Source organism: Rousettus aegyptiacus, unplaced genomic scaffold (assembly GCF_014176215.1).
Source record: "Rousettus aegyptiacus isolate mRouAeg1 unplaced genomic scaffold, mRouAeg1.p scaffold_m13_p_2, whole genome shotgun sequence".
Classification (NCBI taxonomy): domain Eukaryota; kingdom Metazoa; phylum Chordata; class Mammalia; order Chiroptera; family Pteropodidae; genus Rousettus; species Rousettus aegyptiacus.
In genome coordinates, this window is record NW_023416295.1 from 121,773,063 (window position 1) to 121,793,997 (window position 20,935).

At 39.3% G+C, this 20,935-nt stretch overlaps 1 protein-coding gene and 1 long non-coding RNA gene across 4 annotated transcripts in view; one reads left to right on the forward strand and one right to left on the reverse strand.

The window, feature by feature from the left end:
* Nucleotides 1-20,935, forward strand: part of PPM1H (protein phosphatase, Mg2+/Mn2+ dependent 1H) — a 292,075-nt gene that overhangs the window by 218,980 nt on the left and 52,160 nt on the right. Inside the window, exon 10 of one of the 3 annotated variants that reach the window (XM_036237707.1) lies at nucleotides 18,012-18,909. The exons of the other annotated variants lie outside the window; for them this stretch is intronic. Within the exon in view, the coding sequence (XP_036093600.1) occupies nucleotides 18,012-18,063 (52 nt within the window). The 3' untranslated portion in view covers nucleotides 18,064-18,909. Of the gene's footprint in view, nucleotides 1-18,011; nucleotides 18,910-20,935 lie in introns of those variants that run through there. 3 annotated transcript variants of the gene reach the window in all.
* The window catches only part of LOC118613827, a 92,927-nt gene that overhangs the window by 54,854 nt on the left and 17,138 nt on the right, over nucleotides 1-20,935 (reverse strand). The gene's annotated exons all lie outside the window — the stretch shown is intronic.

Genomic DNA, 20,935 nt, shown 5'->3' on the forward strand with positions numbered 1-20,935 from the left:
TGTTTTAAGCTACTAATATTTGGGTAGTTTATCACACAGCAATAGAAAACTGAAAGAGAGAACCTGGCTTGGGGATTTGGAGAAAAATGGTTAAAAATATAAATTAAAAAGAGAAGAAAATGGCATTGAGAAGGTACATTTATAACTTGGGAAATAACCCTCCATATGGCACTTGGTGGAGTGAATGAAATGGGGGAAACCAGCTTAAAATAGCAATAATTCAGAGATGCTGATGGCTGTATTGGTATCTCAGCAAGAGTTCTCCACACCTGTACTTTTGATTCTTCATGCAGCTTTTAATGGTCGTTATTAAGCTGGAAAAGTACAGCTATTGGAGCCATGAGCCACGAAAAGGGAAGGAAAGGTCTTTAACCCCTCACTTAGAATAAGACCATCCCATGTTGTACCATTTATGACCCTCGGGAGAGTTAAATGGTTCTTTGGCTCTCAAGACTGTTGCTTGAAAGTATTAGGTTATAAGGAAAAACAAGACAATTTTCAAATTGTATGTGTATGCATATTTTTTAAATCTCATCATCATTTAAAAATTCTCATCTACAAAATACTTCAAACTTGTTACCCTCCCAGTTTTTTCCTTCAATGAAGTGACAGGCTAAAGAGTGAGCTATATGTTCTAGCAATTAGTCTGTCTTTTTAATTGCTTTTTCTGTAATTAGAGCCCTGAAAAGACTGTTGCTTTCAGTTTCTCTCTCTACATTTTGTCTTGTCTTTCATTTCTGATGAGATTTTCCAGCCAGCTAACCGCATTTACTTTACTGATTCCATTTAGGCAGCCTGCAAGAGATTGAGAGTGGGACGGAGCACGAGGTGTGGACAGGGGGCAGGCACCTTGATTGCATCCCAGGGACCAGATCTGATCGCACTGCTAGTCCGAGAGGTCCTTGGAGAGAGCTTTGGAAGGTCTGAATGCAGACTTGGAGAACAGCACTCCTTTGAAAGGAGCTCATAAATCAGAGCTTCCTATGTGACCTGCTTTTAAAATTTTAATTAACAAATCTAGTCAGTAAAAAATAAAGGTAGATGAGCTGATTCAGAAGGCAGTGTTGTGAGGTGGGTGTGATGGTAGGGGGATGATTGACATGAGGATGAAAGAAAAGTGAAGTTGCAGCAGCAAAATGTCCCAAACAAAGTCATTTTACACTTTTTAAGCACTACCAGTATGTTAGTAACAAAACATCTCTGATTTAAACTAAAGAATGTGGAACCTGAAAATAGCAATCTTAGCAGCTGTATATTAGATATCACCTACCTGTTCGCGTATGGTCGGTGAGGAAAAAAAGTTGGGACACGATTCTGGAGAACTGTGAAATCTCTACTTTCAGTGTCCTAGGTGAAGAAGAAAATTTCTAATTCCTGGAAGCCCTAAACATTGGGGATATATAGCCAATCACCCAAATTGCACAGGATTTGAAGGACAACATTGTGGCAGTTCTCATGAAAAAGATAAGTGCTATCATTATTACACATGTCTTTCCTGGAACTTCCATCTACTAGGCCCACCTAAAGATTATTTAATTCAGCAAATGTTTTCTGTAAAGGGCCAGATAGTAAATATTTTAAGATTTATGGGCCGCTTGGACTCTGTCACAGCTATTCAGCTCTACTTTGTTGCATGAAAGGCGCCATAGACAATCTGAACTAGGATCTGTTCTAAAGTATTAAATGTCAAGCTTTGTATCTTGGTCAGAAGAATTAACTCAAGAAAATATGGCCTTATTTATAGTATGACTTGAATAAGAATGTCAAACATCTCAATGAACACTAATGGCCTATTATTAAAAAATAATAATAATAAACAGGATCAGTAATCATTTATGCTGTACTGAGTTACAAACAGGAAAATTTATAAATCTGCCAGTTCTTTACTGTTAAAAGTCTTAAAGCTTTTAACAATAGTGGATGCATCAGCGTTGTAATACTGTATTTCCTCAATACTAAGACACCATCAGTTATATAATCTGCCTTGAATTCAGAAAAATTAAAATTTTTTTTTAAATGTCAATAAGGAAGTTAACCCATTATTTACTACACTCCAGTGAAGCGGCGGGGGAAAAAACAAAAAACATGTATTCAGTTATTCTTTATTAGGACCTATGCTAGGTAGTTGAGACCTAGTTTCTTTTATTCCCTTTACAGGTAAATAGTATCACATTTTACAGATAAGGAAATAATGTCATTCCCTTGTGATCAGAGAACATACCTTGTGTGATTTCTTTTTATTTTTAATTTTTCAATTTACACACAATATTAGTTTCAGGTGTACGACACAGTGATTAGACATTTACATAACTTACAAAGTGATCACTCCAGTATACCTATTTATTGCAATATTATTGACATTATACATATTATAATATTACGGACTATATTCCCTTTGCTGTACATTACATCCTCATGACTCTTCATCTTACAATCTTTACTCCTTAATCCCTTCACCCATCCTCCCCCCTCCCTTCCACCTGACAACAATCAATTTCTTCTATCAGTAAGTCTGTTTTTGTTTTCCTTGTTATTTGTTTTTTAAATTCCACATGCAAGGGACATCATATGGTATTTATTGGTCTTTCTCTGACTTATTTTACTTAGCGTAATGCCTTCTAGGTCCATCTGTGTTATTACAAATGGCCAGCTTTCATTCTTTTTTATGGCTCAGTGATATTCCACTGCATATATGTACTACCTCTTCTTTATCCATTTATTTATAATAGACACTTAGGTTGCCTCTGCATCTTGGCTATAAACATAGGAATGCATATATCTTTTAAAATTGCTGTTTGGGGTTTCTTTGAATAAATACCTAGAGGTGGAATTGCTGGGTATATGGTCTATTTTAAATTTTTCAAGGAACTTCATACTGTTTCCCATAGTGGCTACACCAATTTGCAATCCCACCAACAGTATGCAAGGGTTTCCTTTTTTCCACATCCTCAACAACACTCGTTGTTTTTTCATTTATTGATGATGATAGCCCTTCTGACACGTGTAAGGTGATATCTCATTGTGGTTTTAATTTGCATTTCCCTGTGAGTAATTATGTCAGTCATCTTTTCATATGTCTGTTGGCTATCTGCATGTCCTCTTTGGAGAAATGTCTGTTCAGGGCCTCTACCCATTTTTTAATTGGATTGTTTTGGGGTTTTTTTGGTGTTAAGTTGTATGAGTTTCTTATATGTTAGGGATATTAACCCTTTATCAGATTTGTCATTGTTAAATATCTTCTCCCATTCAGTAGGTTGTCTTTTCATTTTGTTGATGATTTCCTTCACTGTGCAAAAAACTTTTTAGTTTGATGTAGTCCCATTTATTTTTTCTTTTGTTCCTCTTGCTTGGGGAGATATATCCATATATATATAGAGAGAGAGTGATGTCAAAGAATTTACTGCCTATGTTTTCTCCTAGGAGTTTCATGGTTTTGGGGCTTATATTTAAGCCTTTATTCCACTTAATTATTGTATATGGTATAAGAAGGTGGTCTAGTTTCTTTTTTCTTTTTTCTTTTTTGGCATAGATCTGTCCAGTTTTTCCAACAGCATTTATTAAAGAGACTGTCTTTACCCCACTGTGTAGTTTTCCCTCCTTTGTCATAGATTAATTGACCACATAGACATGGGTTAATTTATGGGATCTCTATTCTGTTCCATTGATCTGTCTGTTATTATGCCAATACCATACAGTTTTGGATACTATAGCCTTGTAGTATTGTTTGATGTCAGGTAACATGATACCTCCAATTTTTTTCTTTCTCCAGATTGCTTTGGCTACTCGGGTTCTTCTGTGCTTGCATATAAATTTTAGGATTATTTGTTCTAGTTCTGTGAAAAATGCCATTGTTATTTAATAAGGCTTGCCTTGAATCTGTAGATTACTTTGGGTAGTATGGACATTTTAAGGATGTTAATTCTTCCTATCCATGAGCATCATAGCTTTCCATTTATTTGTATCTTCTTCAATTTCTTTCTTCAATGTCTTAGAGTTTTCTGAAGACAGGCCTTTTACCTCCTTGGTTAAATTTATTCCTAGCTATTTTTTTATTATAATTGTAAATGAGACTTTTCTTAATTTCTCTTTCTCCTAGTTTGTATTGGTGTATAAAAATGAAACTGATTTCTGAATATTAATTTTATATCCTGCTACTTTACTGAGTTCATTTATTCTAACAGTTTTTTGGTGGAATCTATAGGGTTCTATATATAGTATCATGTCATCTACAAATAATGACAGTTTTACTTCTTCCTTTCCAAACTGGATGCCTTTTATTTCTTTTTCTTGACTGAGTGCTGTGTCTAGGACTTCCAATACTATGTTGAATAAAAGTGGTAAAAGCAGACATCCTTGCCCTTGTTCCTGCCTCCTACTACAATAGTTTTCTGAAACTTCTCATTAGATAATAAGCAATGCAGTAGTCTCATCATATCCATCAGATGCCTGAAACCATGGATCGTACTGAACATACTGTTTTTCTTATACATACATACTTTAATGATAAAGTATATAAATTAGGTACCATAAAAGATTAACAATAAAAGAATAATTATAAGACTGTATGCTTGAATAAAAGATGTGTGAATGTGGTCTTTCTCAAGTAATTTTTATATTTTTCAATCCAAACCTATTCCTGAATCTGTATAACCACCCCTGAGTTGTAGTAAATGGCTTGGAATCACTTGTTGTAGGGAACCCCTTACAGACTCAATGGTTTCTGGTGCAACACACTGCTGTCAATCAGAACACATTTTCTGTTCATGTCTTCACCCCCAAATGTAATGCCTTTTCCATCTTAACTAGACATTTATTATGCACTGTAGCCATAACTTTTGCAGTTTGAGGTACAAAAACGAAACTAGCACAGCTTTCTCTTCTTCACAATTTCATGGATAGATGATTTGTTTTTACTGTAGATCTTAGGAACAGCAACATTTTTTCTTTCCTTAAGTCAAGAAACTTCACCTTTTCACTTTAAAGGAAGTACTGTGTAAAGCCTCACTTTGGCATATCTGAATTACCAGTATCACTACTCTTGTGATATGGGGCATTCTTAAGTAAGATACTTGAATGCAAGCACTGCGATACTATGACAGATGATGTGAAAACTGATCCAGCTACCAAGTGACCAAAAGAGGGTAATGTATAGTGTGTGGATACACAGGACAAAGGGATGACTTATGTCCTAGACAGGGGCAGACCTGGACAGCATGAGATTTCATCACACTACTAAGAATGGCACATTTAATCCACAATTTAAATGTGTATTTCTGGAATTTTTCCATTTAATAATTTTAGACTACAACTGACCACAGGTAACCGAAAACGTAGAAAGCAAAACTGCATATAAAAGGAGACTACTGTAGTTATGAAACCTCCATCATATATACACTTATTTGGATGGAATTTTTAACAAGGCTTTTCATATCACATCTCCATCTCTCGACTTTGCACTGATCAATGTCATCTAATGACCCCCAACACCATTACCTATAAAACTAGTTTCTGTGACAGGCATTTTATTTCCCTACCATTCTTTTAACCCTTACTCAGCTAGAGCTCTATGCCAGCATCGCCATAGCAAATACTATGAGGGTTTATGTTGGCAAGGCTTATCTTCAGGATGAAATTTAGTATCAGACTCAAATATAGGGGCCTAACCCAAGCAGAAAGAATGATGTGCCACCCCAGGAGCATCAGCCACAATATCTGAAATTTCTATAAATTTTTCAGTAACAAGTAAGCAGCAAGTAAGCTTTAGTTCTCTGTACATGCCAATTAATATTTGAAAAACAGATACCCAGGATCTGGAAGAACTGAAGAAAATTATGTTCAAATCCTCTTAAAGTATATTCTTAAAATAGATCTTATAGTCTTGAGCACTGACCTGTAATAAAAGTAATGGTAAAAAGTAAAAGGGTGCACAGCTGCATTATTGCAAAACCTGAGGTGCTGGGATGGAGGAGTCATTTGCTGCAGTGGAATCAGTATTATAGCTCATGACACCTCTCTATAGGCTCAGTTGACCTGAAATAAGACCATTTCATATACTAACGGCTTTTTTCAGTGATCTACTTGACCTTTGCCTGTGGTGCAGTAATAGAGTATTAAGATGACATATTTTAGCAGCACAAAACCCAAAGAATTTACTTTTAAGGGAGCTTAAATCCAACAATGCAGTAGCTCTGAGCATTTAATTAATCAAAGTCTGTCTCTTCCTGTAGGGGTTCTATGTCCTGGCTACACATTAGAATCACCTAGATGATTTAACAAACTCCTGTCCAAAGGCCCTGCCCCAGACCAATTAAATCAGGATTCCACCAGGAAGGGACTCAGCCATGATTATTTTCAAAATGTTTTCCAGGTGATTCTAATGAAAGAACCACTGTGTGAAGATACTCATGACATATTTATGAACGAGTGTTGGCAGATTTTGGCAAATAAGAACTATAGGACACCCAGTTAAATCTGAATTCCACATAAAGAATTTTTAACTATAAGTACTTCCCTTGCAATATTTGAGATATACTTAAAAAATTATTTGCTGTTTATCTGAAATTCAAAGTTAAATGGATGACTGTCCTATATTCAGTACACAGGACAAAAGTGAAAATTTAACAAGAGTGGTGGAAATAAAGCTCTATCAGCAGAGAATATCACTGGTTGGTAGGTTCTTACCTGAACATACACAAACACACACCACCACCACCACCTGGAACATTAAATAGAAAAGTTGTGCCAGGCCAAAGCTATCACAAAGGAAACAGTTCTCAAGTCATGGAGGAAGAAGCGGAGGGAGGGCCACGGGGACATCCCAAGCAGGCTTCCTTAGTGCCAGTGTTAGCTGGCTAGGGCCACCACAGACTGGGTGTCTTAACAGAAATTTATCTTCTCAGTTCTGGAGGCCAAAAGTCCAAGATCAAGGTGGCGGCAGGTTTGGTTTCTCCTGAGGCCTCTCTCTCTAGCTTTCAGCATTCTCCTGTGTCCTTGCATTTAAAAAAATTTTTTTGCATGTGTGCATGTATCGCTAGGGTCTCTGTCCAAATTTCCTCTTACGACGCCAGTCACTGAATTAGGCCTCACCAACATAACTTCATTACCTTAATTACCACAACACAGGTCCTATCACCAAGTACAGTCACAGTCTGAGGTACTTCAACATATGAATTTGGGGGAACACAATTTAGCCCAGAACAGTACCACTCACTGGACTGCAGTCCTGGGAGGCTGTGGGGTAGCTTGTGGATCAAGCATTATTGCTTTATATCCTCTTGCTAGTGCCACCCTAGCACAGAAGAGGAACTGTGCCCGAGTCCAGGAAAGAGAAAAGGGACATTTCTGAGGGAAGTGATAGAAATGAGGGTCATGAGAGCAGAAGAGTCCACTCCTTTCCAGGAAGAAAGGGAGGAAAAGGGGAAGAGATGTCATCAGCTGGGGGAATGATAGGGGAAGAGAAGAACATGTTAAGCCAAGAGGAGAGATCACATGCAGAACAAAGGAATATGAAGATATTATCCACTACTCCAAAGGTTATGGACCCTAGGAAAAGGAGTAGGTAGGATAAAAGAAACAAATCACAATTTCTATAGCAAAAAGGAGAACCATAGAAACTATCCCCCAACCCCACCCTATCACCACCAAAAAGAAAAAAGCAAGCCTCTACCATTTCCTTTGTTCCTTTTAGGAAAGGAAAAAAAAAAAAAAAAAATGTGCCTCAGGCGTTTTTAAGACTATGCACAGGACTCAGAGAGGAGACTGCCAGTCTTCATTTTATTGAAATCTCAGTCTTGGTCAGCCTTCAGGAGCACAGGTCACTGTCTCCAACCAGCTGACCTGAGTTTTAGTGCACTTTGGGCATGAATATGCATGATTAAGAGCCAAGATGTGCCCAGGCTGCACAGGCCTGTTCTAGTTTTAGGCGACGCCAATGGAAAGAACAGCCCGGAAGTTTCCCTCCCAGAGTCCTTATTACAGTCTTACCTCCACAGGGCAAGGGAGGCTCTGATGGGCAGAAAGGGGTCTAGAGAAGGGTGAAATCTTTACTCAGAGTTTTAGATGTATATTAAAGCACCTGTTGGACGTTTATAAAGAGCATGATCTGCGAGAGCTGGAAACCAGCTAACACTACAAGGGGAAACCAGCCACAAAGCCACTATAGTTTTCCAGCGCGGTCCAAAGACTGTCCTTGGCCTCTGCTGTGCGGTGCGCTGGCTTCCGTGCCGCGCCTGCCGCCTTTGTCCTTCTGTGCCCACCGCGCGCTCTCGGTGCAGCGAGGTCACCAGCGCCCGTCGCTCACCCGTCGCTCACTCGCCACCAAGCGTTCCCCGCAGCCACTCGATGCCATTCTGACATGAGTGAAAGGCACCTTAATAAGAGTGTAAATAAAATCCAGGCTGAGAAATGAGTTTTCCATGCCAGCAATCACCAGCCTAACCTCAGCTGTAAATTGTCTCGTGGAGCGGCGCAGATGGAGTCCCTGCATCTGGGGGTCAAAGCCATCTCTGAACAGATCCCTAACAAACACGTGGGTGCCGCCCAGATGCTAATTCTAGGGGGAGGCTGTGCGCATCAGCTTAGGGATTGTGTGACAATTGATAACCTGGGACTTGGCGATGCCGCCTCCCCTCTCCAACGCCGGGGGAACCTGTCCCCTCCCCCACTGCAGCGACCCGCCCAGGGGTAGGAGTGGGCTGCTGTAATAATCTTAGTCTGCAGTGTCCTCCAGAGGGACGGACCACCATGCCCCCTAATTTATAGTCATTGGTATAATAGCTTTAACATGATTTATCTGACTGCAGAGGAGATGGCAAATGCTTGGAGAATGATTGGCCATGCCGGCTTTGTGCATTTCTGATTGGCCTTATTAATTTTGAGCAGAGCCGGGGAGCAGCCTCTTGACTGAGACAGGGAAGTTAATTTGGCAAAAGCCTCCATGTAGAGTTGGTTTGGGGCCGGCAAGGGTTTAGCTTTTGTCGAAACTGCGGGAATAATGTATTGCTTTAAAAGTCATGGGGTTTGACAGAATGTGCTAGCACACTGATTAAAGCAGATTTAGTTTGAAAGACAGTGGAAGATCATTTGATTTGACTGATTTTTTTTTCTTTGTGTTTGTACAGACCAAAGACATCAGTGCATTGGGGTGGGAGGGAGGGCAGGAAGGGTATATTCTCCTTTTGTTTTTAATATTTGAGTATTGGAGAAAAAAAAAACACTTATAGCTTAGAAGGGAAGAGATTTGGGGGAATCCTGGGGCAAATATGTATCAAAACATGCTTCTGAAAATATCACACAGTTCACAATTTTTATGTGGGGGAAAATATTTCTTCCCTTTTGAGTTCTCTTCAGACATCACAGCTAGCATTTATGGGGTATATAAATTACTGGATAAGCACACCAATACAGCACACTTCACAAGGACATTACTCTGCATTACTGTAGTAACTGTCATTTAAATGTCACCATTGAGTGATGCAGCTTAGTCTCATGAATAAAAGGGACTATATAAGGATATTGGAAAAGTTATAATGTTTACTAAAAAATATTTTCATATGAATGAATTACAAATTCAGTAGGGGTGGATATGCAATTCAAATGGTACACCCATTCATTTATTATATTTATTAGTATGTGTAGAACTCAAATGTAGACACATAGCACTAGGCAACCTCCAAATACAATCTTTAACACTCTGTTCCTCAGGAGGACCAGAGCAAAGCCAGAGCCACCACAAGAGAATGTGACTGCTTGGGGTGGGGGCAGATTGGTGTCACATACAATGGTACAATCACTTCTTTTATTTATAGGTCTAACCAGAAAAATAGACTGGGAGCAGCTGAGTACCAATTATTTTGCGGCCTGAACTGATGAGTGGTTGGTTGCCTTAAATGTCATTGAGTTGGAAGGTTGTGCATTTCATTCACTGCCAAGTTACAAGAAGCTTTGAAGCAGGTCTAGAAGGAGACCAGTAATTGTCCTGGCACCTATCAAGGTGGGCAAGTGCAATCCTGCTAGGTAGAATTGGCTCAGTGGGGGATGAGGGCTGCCTAACTGACTAATCCTAGCAAATGCTGCCTGAGTAGAAACAAAGGTGGTTCATTTAGTCCTATTACAAAAGCAAAATGGAACAGAAGGTACTGGTTACTTCCCAAAACAACACAAATAGAATTGGAAATCAACAGCAGAGGAGACTTGCTTGGGTCTCAAGCCATAGCACATGCATATGACACACAAGTCCTCTGTCCAGCTCCCTAAATGTACATGAAATAAGTAATAAAGGTATGAAGGGAGTGCAGTGGAGAATCACTTTAACGAGTCTGTAAGGGTCAGGGAAGGGTTTCCAAAAGTGCTGACCACCGCACTAAGTCATGAAGGATGAAGAGGAGTTGGTCAAGATAGGGTGAAGGTCATGCTAGCCATGGTGACTTACACAGCATAAAGGAGACATCAAGTTTATGAAGCAAAGACATCAGGTTTAGTGCCTGATGAAGATCCTAGGTATAAGAGTTCAAGGTGCATCTCACCTCTTTGTGAAACTAAATGTTTACAAGGTGCCTGAAATTTCACTCCCTATTAGCAGTCAAGTATCTCCTAATTTTCTAAAGAACATAACAGAAAACTGTATGTTTCTTTAAGCACATCTAGTCATGACTACAGAGGCAAGCCCAAATCACAGAAGAAAACTAAACTCAGAAATCCTAGTATAACTTTTTAGCTTAAAATAATCCTACTCCACTAATATGACACAGAAACAAATTCAAAGTGCTCTCTCTCTAGCTTTCCAGCTGAACCACAGTGTAATTTTTCTCTAAGGACAGAGGAGCTGGCAGCTAAGAAGCAGCTTTCCCTACATCTGCACAAAGGTCTGATTCTGCCCCTCAGCCTTTCCCCACTGGGCTACTCTGAGGACACTGCAAGAAACTCATCTGTCATCACAACAAAAATCAGCTCCATTCATTCCCTCGCTGGGAAGCTCCCTCCCAAGCCACTCAGCCAGCGAATGCTTTTCTTTCTTCCTTCCTCTTCAGCCTCCCAATCTCCTCCTCCTTCCTCTGAACCTCTCATTGTCACGTATCAAAATTATGGCTGCAGAACTGACTGTTGCCCTCAGCTAAGGAAAAAAGAAAACACCTCTTTTGTCTTAAAGTTAACCTCACAGGCTGTCTTGTAGAAGCTCTAGTTTTCTCTATAAGATGTAGTAGTACTAATCTTGCCTTAGAGGACACATATTCCCTTAGTCTAGATTCTAGGCCATCACAGACAGCATTTCTGGGACCTCTATTCTCATACACTGTCCATTTACGATCTTACTTGAAAGTGCCTCCTTTTTTTGGCTGTGTTGTTCAAGACCTCTCTCTATGACTGTGTTTTGAGCTTTCGGAGAGGCTTCCTTGAAGGAATCGCAGCGCCTGCATTTCAAGGTTAGAAGCCTGTATAGCCCAAGGGCTTGCGGATGTGCTTGTGAATAGCAGTTCTGGGTGACTTGGACAGAACTTAGGTTTTATGTATTCATTTTGCATATATTACAAAAGCCCTTTCCTATATCATAGGGGATGTGGAGACACCTTAATATGTAATGCTTCTATGAGATAACACAGTAACAGAAGTATGAAGAGAGCACTATGGAAAGTCAGAAGAGAATGTATTTAAGAGTCTGAAAGGATCAAGGACTGTTTCCCTCACATGCTGATTACTGCCCAGGTCGTGAAGGATGAAGAAGGACTGGTCAAAGGGGAATGGCCGTGCTAGCATGGGTGGAAAACAAAGCTTACAAGATGGGAGGAAAAGCAGGACACGTGGAGACGGAAGGGAGGAGTCCATGGGGTTGGCAGAAAAGAGAGAACAAACAAAAGTGAAGACAGACAGGACAAGAGTGAAAAGAGGAATTAGCAATTGTCTCTACTACTGTGGAACTGCACCCATGCTTCAAAGGCTCACTCCCAAGGCAAATATCATTATGATTATATCCACTTTACCAAAACAATGTTGATGCCTCAGGAAACAAAGTGATATAAAATGCTCACAACATGCCACTAAAAACATAAGGCAAATAGAAAAGAAGAAAAAAAAAAAAAGACTCAGGCACTGAAAAAGTTTGCAAGAAAGTACATTGAAATGATATTAGCTATAATCTATTACCTATGAGTGGTAGGATTATGAACGATTTTAATTTTCTTTTTACTTATCTGGATTTCCTATACTACAGTGAGCATGAACATTCATATATAAACTAATGGGCTGCTGATTGATCTTTAATATAAACACATTGTAATAAAAAGGTCCTTAAAGTTTAAGTTCATAATAATAGCATCTGATCCATATGTGGAAAAGTGAGGATAAAAAAATTAAGACTACGTCATTCAGTGGGGGAGTTTTATGGAAATAATTTGGGGCATGTCCCACTTATATGTATATAAATATTGCTACCACCATCCTCCCTCAACCTACAAGAGCAGAGATGAAACTATAGCCATCTTAGTATCCTCTGTCCCTAGTGTAATACCTGGCACAAGCAGGTATGCATGTTTAGTAAATGTTGTTTAATGAAAGAAAGCTAGGATTTCTGACTTCAAAACCAGGACTGCATTACAAGAGTACGGTTCATACTTTAGCATGCATCAGAATTATCTGGAAGGCTTGTTAAAAATACAGAATGCTGGGCCTCACCCCCAGAACTTCTAATTCAATAGGTCTGGGGTAGGCCTGAAAATATACATCTCTAACAGGTTTCCAGGTGGTACTGATGCTGCTGATCTGGGACCGCACGTGAGAACCACCGCACCGTAACATACTATTTTCAGGTGCAGGGACTGCAAGGGCTGCCTGCTGCCACACATACCTGTCATGACCGTGACTTGAAAGAATGCTCCAAGATACTATGAACAAGAGTCAAAGCTAAAATATTTGGCAGAGAGCTAAAATGATCAGGAATGTTTTAAATTCAGTTCAACAGCTTATTAATTACATTTTTACAATTAAGATATATTGCTATTGTTGAGTTTCTTCAGAGATCATGAAGTTTGGTTATAAGAACTGATATTAGCATACTGGAAATGGAAAATAGTATTATATACAGGAATGCACCGCATAAAATGACGGACCGCACGTATAATGTCAGTCCCATAAGAGCATAATGGAGCTGAAAAATTCCTTCAGCCCAGTGACGTCGTAATGCCATAGCACAATTAATTACTCACCTGTTTGTGCTGATGGTATAAAACAAACCTACTGTGCTGCCAGTCATATAAAAGTACAGCACATACAGCTATGTACAGGACATAATACTTAATAATAAATGACTATGTTACTGGTTTATGTATTTACTCTACTATACTTTTTATCATTATTTTAGAGTGCACTCTTTCTACTTAGAAAAAAAGTTTGCTGTAAATCGCTATGCCCTGTTATGCCAGCAGCGGCCTCATACAGCTCCTGTTTACCACCTCATTTCTCATGTGCACGATTTAATCTCATGTTGTTTTATAAATGTAATGTAGCCTAAGTGTATGGTGCTTACGAAGTCCACAGTAGTGCACAGTAATGTCCCAGGCTTTCACGTTCAGTCACCACTCACTGACTCACCCAGAGCAACTTCCAGTCCTGAAAGCTTCATACATGGTAAGTGCCCTATAAAGGTGTACCATTTTTTTTACCTTTTATACTGTATTTTTACAGTACCTTTCCTATGTTTAAATGTGTACGAACACTAATACCACTATGTAATAACTGCCTACAGTATTCAATACAGTAACATTCTATAAAAGCCTGTAGCCTAGGAGCAATAGGCTATACCATATAGCCTGGGTGTGTAGTAGGCTATATTATCTAGGTTTGTATAAGTAAACTCTTATACTTGTGTTCACACAAGGATGAAATCATCTAACAACTCATTTCTCAATGTCTCCCTGCCATTTAGCGATGCATACTGTATAGCTGGATAACAAAATGTGTGGTGCTAATAAGAAAGGGAAAGATGAACATCACCTAGACTAGCAAGGCAAAATGTTATAAAAAATCGGTTTAGGACACTGAAGGATGGTATTTAGGATAATTATTGCTGTATAACAAACCATCCCAAAACTTAGTGGCATAAAACTACTATCGTTATCTTGTGGTTCTACAGGCTGACTCAGCTGGGTGGTTCTGCTTGGGACCTCTCATGCAGTCACAGTCAGAGAGCAGCTGGTACTGGGGTCACTGGAGTCAAGGCTTGACTGGGCTGGCTGTCTTAAGATGCCTTCTTCGCTCACAGTTTTGGTGCCTCAGGCTCCTCAATGTAGCTTCCCTCTCCAGAAGAGTTGCCTGGATTTATCAATGGAAGATCAAGGCTTCACGATGTAGGAAGCAGAAAATGCCAGTCCTTTTAATCAGTAGGCCCAGAAGTGACAGTGTCATTTCTATCAGATTCTACTAGTGAAATTAGTAACAGGCCAGCCTAGATTCAAGGGGGCAGAGGAACAGACTCCATCTCTCAGTGAGGGAGTGGCATATGTATACAAGAGAGAAACTGATGGCAGCTATCTTTGGAGACAAGCTACCACAGATGGGCAGGCAGAGAAAACAACCCACAGAATGAAGACGCAAGAACCAGAAGAGGCCCAAGAAGAGATCTAAAGGCTTGTGTACAAAGAAAATCAGAGAACAGGTGACCTGGAACAACACGGGTTCAAACTGCGCAGGTCCACTTACACATGGATGTTTGCAATTGACCTGCATCATTCAAACCGGCGTTGTTCAAGGATCGACTATACTTAAAAGTGAAACAAAGAGTCAGGGCGTGATCTGATAAACAATGAGGAATCACTGTGAGTTCTTAGTTCACAATGCTTGCACTTACAACACTCCTGCATGTATTGTTTGCTTCTGGGCATCTGGGCTAAGTGGTGTACATACAAACATACAGAAGACAGGGTGGGCTGGTCACACAGATTAGAATTTAGTGAGAGATGCAGACAAGTGAATAAATAGGCAATCACAGTTCAGTATGATGACTGCTAACAGAGCAGGAAGTGTAGGGTGATATGGGAGCATCTCACTCAGATAAGGAGGCAAGAGTGAGAGGGAGAGGTGGCCGCCAGTGTTGTTTGAAAAAGATCCCTCTAGCAAAATTTCATGGGCAAAATTGGAGGAAGGAAAGACAGAAGCCAAGACGACCAGTTAGTGGGTTGTAGCAATAAAGGTGATTAGACGTTTTATATCTCCTCTTCCATCTCTAATGAATTATGTAGCCCTGCCAGGCAAAATACCTAGATCATGACGGGGTGTTAAAGTTGACATATCATCATTTTAAAGATTTGGTTCCACTCAATATATAAAGTCATCTGATAAAACTTATGAAATGACAACGAATGGCTGAAACGATGCCAAGGCATTATATGGCATATGTGGGAGATCACACCGGAGGCAGTGGAATGGAGTGTTCTTTCCCCGTGCCCCAGCAGCACCTCCCTGACTCCAAAGGAAGAACATATTGTACTCTTTGGAGGCCCACGGAACCACTGACTAACCTTTAGGGGAGGAATTTTGATTGTGTTCTTTTCTAAATTAGGTAAGCCCATGTCTTTGGGGCAAGACCTGCGGGAAGTTGCTTCTATGCTGCACCAAGGAAACAGCAACTGTTGATCATACCTGAGAGATCACTCTCCACCAGAAAGCAGGCTCCACTGGTCCTGCCACTTGCTTGCCGCCCACCACTGCTACCTAGTCCTGGGGCATTGCCAAATACACGGTGGAGGCTCAATGAATATTTGAATAGCTTAAAGTGTGTATCAAATTTTGTACGGATCACAGATGGTGATGGGACTAGGTATACCCAGAGTACTTAACTCTGTATCCCAAACTCTGCCAAGAGCTTTAAATGTGCAGTTAGTTAACTATTTAAAGAAATGGAGACGCTTCCACCCTACTGCTAAGAGCACAGGAATCATTACACTCAGCCCTGGTGTACAGTACATTACAATAACTTTTCTAAGGAAAATGGTGACAGGTAACAAGATGAGGCGGCATCTCCTGTCTGTTTTCAATCCAGTTTTCAGGCACCTCTTTCCTATCTATTCCTTTTGTTCTTTGTTAGCTTTCCGTCAAGATTCTTCCTCAGGGTGGAGGGAATTAGTAGCAATGTTCATTTTCTTCTCACTAGTTGGGCCATTATTGCTAGCTCCTGTCAGAAGAGGAAAAGTGGGGAAAAGACAACTGGGAAAATGGAAAAAGAGAAAGATGAGAAAAAAGGGGATCGCGGGAAGCAAAAAAGGAAACGAAAAGAGAAGTGGCGGTGACATGAGGACTGCAGCAATGGGGGAAGAGTGCGCATAGTCTCGGGCCAGGCACTGGATACATATTAAGATAGGAAGTGAATAATGCCCAGTGTAATCAGCAGTCAGCAAGCCCACCAGGCAGGCCCTTTACTGTTGCTTTCCTCCACTTCCTCTTGCTTTGTTATTTCACTGATAATAGCACCTTTCTTGGAAAGAGATGAAATTTGTTTCATCAATTTTAGATAGTTCATAGTTAAATGTTGTAACAAATTACCACAAACTTAATTGTTTAAAACAATATAAATTACCTTATAGTTCTGGAGGTCAAAAGTCCAAAATAGGTCATACTGGGCTAAAATCAAGGTGTCAAGAGGGTTTTCTGAAGGTTCTAGGTGGGACTGTGTTTGCCTTTTTCAGCTCTCAGAGACGACCTGCATGTTTTGGCTCATGGCCCCCTTCCTTCCAAAGTATATTTCTCTGACTCCGGCTTTTCTACCTCCTTATTCCACTGTGACTAAACTAGGCTGACTGGATAATCTAGGATAATCTACCTAATTTAAAGTCAGTTGATTAGCAACCTTACTCCACCTGCACTTAATTCCATGTAGCCTAACATATTCATAGGTTCTGGGGATTAGGATGTGGAAATCGTTGACGGGGAGGACCACAAATACTGTATAACTTTCCTGAAACTACACTGTTTCAAATTTCCCCTAGTATTCTTGAAAAACAAGAACTCTACATGTCAGTTATTTGTTTTTCTTCTACAGGTTTGTTGGGAACAAAAGTAACAATCCTAATAACCATCTGTCATTTAAATAAGGGAAGATTTATTGGTTTGGCTAAAATGGCACTTGTCACAATAATAATATTATACACTTAGGTGAAGACAGAGCCCCTCTTGCAGCAAGTCACCTGACCCCACCCTCTTCCTACCAATGCTGTGCAGCTCTCAGTGGTCTTGCCTCTGCCCTGAAAGGCAGCCATGAGGGTCTGGCACTCTAATGAAAGGGCAACATACAAATCAGTTTTATGATTTCTTTAGAACTGGACAGTTGTCATGCAAAATGACTCCTGGCCATTTATTTGTTAATCCAAGTAATACAATTGCTATAGCAATTTGTAGCAAGCAAGGAGGGGTTTTCTAGTCTCAGATAGGTTAGACTTCAATCAACAAGAAAAACCTTGGATTGGGTATAGTTTTTGACAATGCTGGTAGACATCACAATTAGGAAGGAGCGAAAGAGTTAAAATTACCAAGGAATAATTTTTAAAGAGAATAATACATTTCTGCTTTTTATCATTTCCTGAGTCATTTCCTGAACATTTCTTTAAACTGTCAATGTGGCCATTTCCCAGTGTCCATTTGTTGGGCACTTTAGGTATATTATCTGTGATCTTTCTAATAATCTTTCATGGTAGGTATTACAAACAAGGAAATTGAGGATGAATGAGATTAAGAAATTCACCTGAAGTTACACAGCTATTCAATAGCAGAAAGAAGAAATCACTCTGGCTACCTGACTCCTGCCCAGAATTACTCTCGCTGCTGGATCACCTAATGCCTACAAGGTAGATGGCAGCAATGAAAACATGTAGGAGCTCCACTGCCCAGGCCCCAAAGTCACCCGGTTTGGCTTATGCCTCCTCAGTCAACTAATCCCTAATCGGAACTGACTTCCCCAATTTCCCGACTTGTGACCTGCCTAGTCCCATGATGAAACAGAATCTAACTGTGTGTCTGCCCTTCATTTCTAGTGCCTCATCACTTCACCACAAAGACAGCTATACATTATACAGGAAGAAATAAAAAAATTAAGCAAACAAGATGGATAAAATAAAGAAACTGAGCAAAGAAATTTGAAAAAGACAAAAATCAGGAAGGAGTAGCTCAATTTTGTAGAATATGAAAAAGTCACACCTACTGTTTGCCACTGAAGGACTAGAGCGCACCGCTGTGCAAAACTTGAAAATTCTGGTTTTCTACTATTTGGTGTCTTGAGACTTCATCCTCAGAGAAGATGTATCTTTGAACTCAAATTCAATATCTGACCAAAGCAAATGATTAAAAATGTCAATTAAAAACAAAGCTAAAACCAATAACAGCCTAAATATTAGAAAAAAATTCCTTTTGTGAATTAAATTCACTTAGTAAGACATTCATTCTTAAAAATTAGACAGTTTCTTTTGAACTAAGGCTTTTTAAGTTTTTAGTTTATGGAAAGATGCTGCTAGTGATGAAATTAAATTTTCCTGAGAACTCAGTATTATTTTTAAATCTAAGAATGTATATGCATTGCAGTAAGAGACATGACCTGACATTATGCAAAACCTCCCCTAAGGTGTGGCAAATTGGCATGTTCCCCAGGTCCTCCTACGCAGTGCATGACACTAAACTGTTATTGGGCCCTGTCCTTCAAAATAAGTGGTCTCTCTAATTTAGCTCATCCCCATAAAAGCTACTAAATTAAAGGAGTCACACGGTGATACTCAATAATACTGGCTAAATAAAGAAATGTGTATTATGTACAGCTGACCTTTGAACAATGTGCAGGTTAGGGGCACCATGTCCCTGTGAAGTCAAAAATCCACATATAACTTTAGACTCCCCCAAAACTTAACCACAAATAACCTACTGTTGACTGGAAATCTCATAACATAAGCAGTCAATTAACACATATTTTGTTATTTATTGTATTCTTACAATAAAGTAAGCTAGAGAAAACTTGTCATTAAAAAAATCCTAAGAGAAAATACTTACAGTATTTACTGAAAAAATCTCATGCATAAGAGGATCCATACAATTCAAACCAATGTTGTTCAAGGGTCAACTGTACACATATTCACTGACTCACATCAGCGCATGAGCACATTTATTTTCCAAGGCAAACAATTCAGGTAAAACTTCCCTTCTGTCTTCCAGTACCCCTTCCTTCAAAACCCACTTTCTTTTAGGTTTTCCACTTCGACATTGCTATTAACATTACAGTTTTAATTAAATTAGAATCCTAAACAAAATGCTGGGGAAGAGGCGATGAGATACATTTGACCCATCCCCCGGAGCTTATGGGCCACATTATGATGGCCCATAATGTGGTGAGGTACCAGGATGGCTTTTAGCACCATTTTCTACACTATATTGTGTCCTTTAAAAATGGTAACTCTCCATTAGTATGGGACATAAATATCATGACTTGAGCATCAAGTTAAGAGTCTTAACCTAAAATAGATTCAAGTGGCCTACAAAAGGGCTTGAAATTTCTGCTTACTCTGCAGGATAAATATTGAAAGTTGCTCTTGCTATCATCCAAGTGAAATTTTTGTGTTAACTCTTTCGCATTATTCATATTAACTATCTAGTTGCTGGTTTTTGTTTGTGCGTTTGTTTGTTTGTTTAAGTGAAGTAGGCAAGTTCAGAGTTTAGATGACAATAAAAAGCCAGAAAATGTCTTCAGCATATAAAGAGGCCTGGGGTGGGGTGGGGGGGGGGGGGACGGCATGAAGGAGGGGGTTGTAGGGGCAAAGAGTCCTGGTCAGCATGAAGGCACTGGATTCCATAAGTAAAGATGATGACAAAGAAAACCATTATTTTAAAAAACGATTACACACCAGGCAGGCCCTGTGCTAAGTACTTAACATATACCAACATATGAAATTCTAGAGGACAGAGAATTGTTGTGCTTCTTTACAGTCATCCAAGCTACATTTGTATATATATTTTTTGTTTTACTATGTGATTTAAAGTTTTTTTTAAAAAATAAGGAAGAGAAGCAATGAGAAAAGTACCTCTTCCTAGAAGAAAAGTACCATCTTCTTGGTCTAAAAACCTGTGAATTATAGACAAATCATCTGTCTCACACACACCAAATATATATGGTGAGATAGGCATAATATAACAATTATAAACACTATCGCTCAAAAAGAGAAAGTAAAAGGCATTCTCTGGTCCAGCAAATCTAGCTGGCCACATATTGCCTATTCCTTGATTACTTCTACTACTGGCAGTAATTCTCCTCAGCTCTTGGCTCCATCCTCTGAATTATCCTTCCTATTCTATAAAATATAGTCCATATTTTAAGTTCAGTAGTTTGATGTGCCTACTTCCTGCCTAGGAAGTTCCAGGATCTAAAAGCTTTTCATTTTGAAGCCATCTATGTTCCTTTAGTCCAAACAGCAATATTTTTACAAGTATAATTCTCTTAAAAGCTTTGTAAGTTTCCTATGAACCTTACTGATCTTCTTGGGGTTTACTTCATTAGACAAAATCCACATCAACAAATCTTCTCTACCTGGGGGTCCCTATAAAGCTGCTGTGGATCAATGTTCTAATATTCTTAGAATTCCTACTGTCTAAAACTTTTGTCTTTTTGCAAGGACTCAGAAGGAATCACCTTAAATTCTTCTGGGGTCTTAATAAAGACTTTTACAATCATATTCTTAGCTTCATCTTTACCCTGGGAAGTTTTTATAATAGGGCTGTGAATCTGACTTTTGTCCTAAGTCCTTTAGTTGAGTTTGGGAATATCTGACTGGGAGAGACCGATCTCCAGAAAAAGGTTTTATTTTCTAACTCAGAAATTCCTGACTCCTGTATATTTCCTCTAAATTTTGCCTGAACACTGAGTGATTTCTTTTAAAGCTCATCATTATCTGTATTTTATGATATACAGCTAAGAGAAACC